General features: G+C 37.3%; 1 protein-coding gene across 1 annotated transcript in view; it reads left to right on the top strand.

The window, feature by feature from the left end:
- Positions 1 to 1,565, top strand: part of LOC122326530 (nectin-1-like) — an 18,441-nt gene that overhangs the window by 2,807 nt on the left and 14,069 nt on the right. The window contains exon 4 of the mRNA XM_043221476.1: positions 680 to 831. Within this exon, the coding sequence (XP_043077411.1) occupies positions 680 to 831 (152 nt within the window). The remainder of the gene's footprint in view (positions 1 to 679; positions 832 to 1,565) is intronic.

The raw sequence follows: 1,565 nt of genomic DNA on the forward strand, positions 1-1,565 counted from the left end.
TAGCTTAAAATATAATAGAAATATATCGTAATGGATTCTCTATTAAAACAGTTTCATTCTAAATACTGTTAAAATCAATTGTACCAGAAGTCTACTGAAGGAAATAAAAAGTAACAAAAGTTCTGCAATAAATTCTCCCTGTTTACAGATGAACCAGAGGTGATAATAGAAGGCTTCGATGGGAACTGGTATTTGAACAGAGAAAATGTCCAGCTCACCTGCTTGGCTGATGCCAACCCATCCATCTCATTGTTTCAGTGGAGATAGTATGTCATTTTATTCAATTATGCTCAAATTTATTTATGCTCTGATAAAATACATTGAAATGTATGATGATCTCAAAGTATGCCGTAGCCTAAGCTACTGAATGTTGATTACCACAGAAAAATAATTTCAGCTCTGTTTGCAGTGCACTTAAAATGGAGGTCCGATTTGGATTGTTAATGAAGTGTATATATATATACATTATATTTCTTGTACAGTGCCTTGGCCCATTGACTTCCATTGTAAGTGCATTACTGTAAACACAGCACTGAGGGTCAAGCCAAAATTATTTTCATTGTCTTGTATAAATGTGATTTCACAATTAATTCCAGAACACTCATCTATCATATTAGAAACAATTCACAGTTCTTTCAGTTTTAACTTTCGTGCATGACCATGGCCTTTCTCTCTGTAGCTTGAATGGAACTATGCCGAGCACAGCAGAGCTTCGTGACGATGTGCTGATCTTTAAAGGTCCTGTAACCTATGACCTCGCAGGCACGTACGTCTGTGACGCCAGCAACAGCATCGGCACAGGATCTGCGTCCGTCGAAGTCATTGTCACAGGTGTGTTATTTACTATTCCTACTCGACTGTAAAAGCATGTGGCTTAACTGCTTCTGTGCATGTGGATATGCATTTGAGTTGCTTAGTCTTTAGCCATGAACTTACTCTCGACTGCCTCTGAAACATCACCTAATAAGCATGATCATGCCATTGTTTTGTCAATAAACAATGTAGATGTTCACTGCCTTAAAATGTGGATGCTCGTTCTCCTTGCCTTTATATTTTTCTTCAGCCCTCAGGTGTTTTGCTTTGATTAACTTGCTTGCTGGCGCAGCACTCTGCATGTGGCTGCAAGTTATCTGCATGTGGCTCCTGAATGAACCTTTGTGTATTAGGATCTCTTGAGTCATATTTTTCTCTGTGAGCAAAAGGTGTGGTCTATAGAAACTGCATGCTTACATTTACTTGTGTGTACATGTATGTGTCGTTCTGGCCTGCTGCATGGTTCAATCCCTTTGCCGTTGAGATGCACCTGAGATTTAATTCCATGGTGAAGAAATACAAAGAAATGAAAAGTCTTCCCTTTTCCAACTTCCTGTACCCATGTTACTTTTTTAAAAGACCTTGTGAAATCAACATTCTCTCACAATGACTAAAGGCTCTGTGGTTTTTATTCATTGTCCATTTTACTAGTCTACTCTTACCTTTATTAATTTTCTTTAGCATTTACTACATTTGCCATTCAAAAGTTTGGGCTCTGCGTTTTTTTTATTTTTTATTTTATTTTATTTTAT

Source organism: Puntigrus tetrazona, chromosome 21 (assembly GCF_018831695.1).
Source record: "Puntigrus tetrazona isolate hp1 chromosome 21, ASM1883169v1, whole genome shotgun sequence".
Lineage (NCBI taxonomy): Eukaryota > Metazoa > Chordata > Actinopteri > Cypriniformes > Cyprinidae > Puntigrus > Puntigrus tetrazona.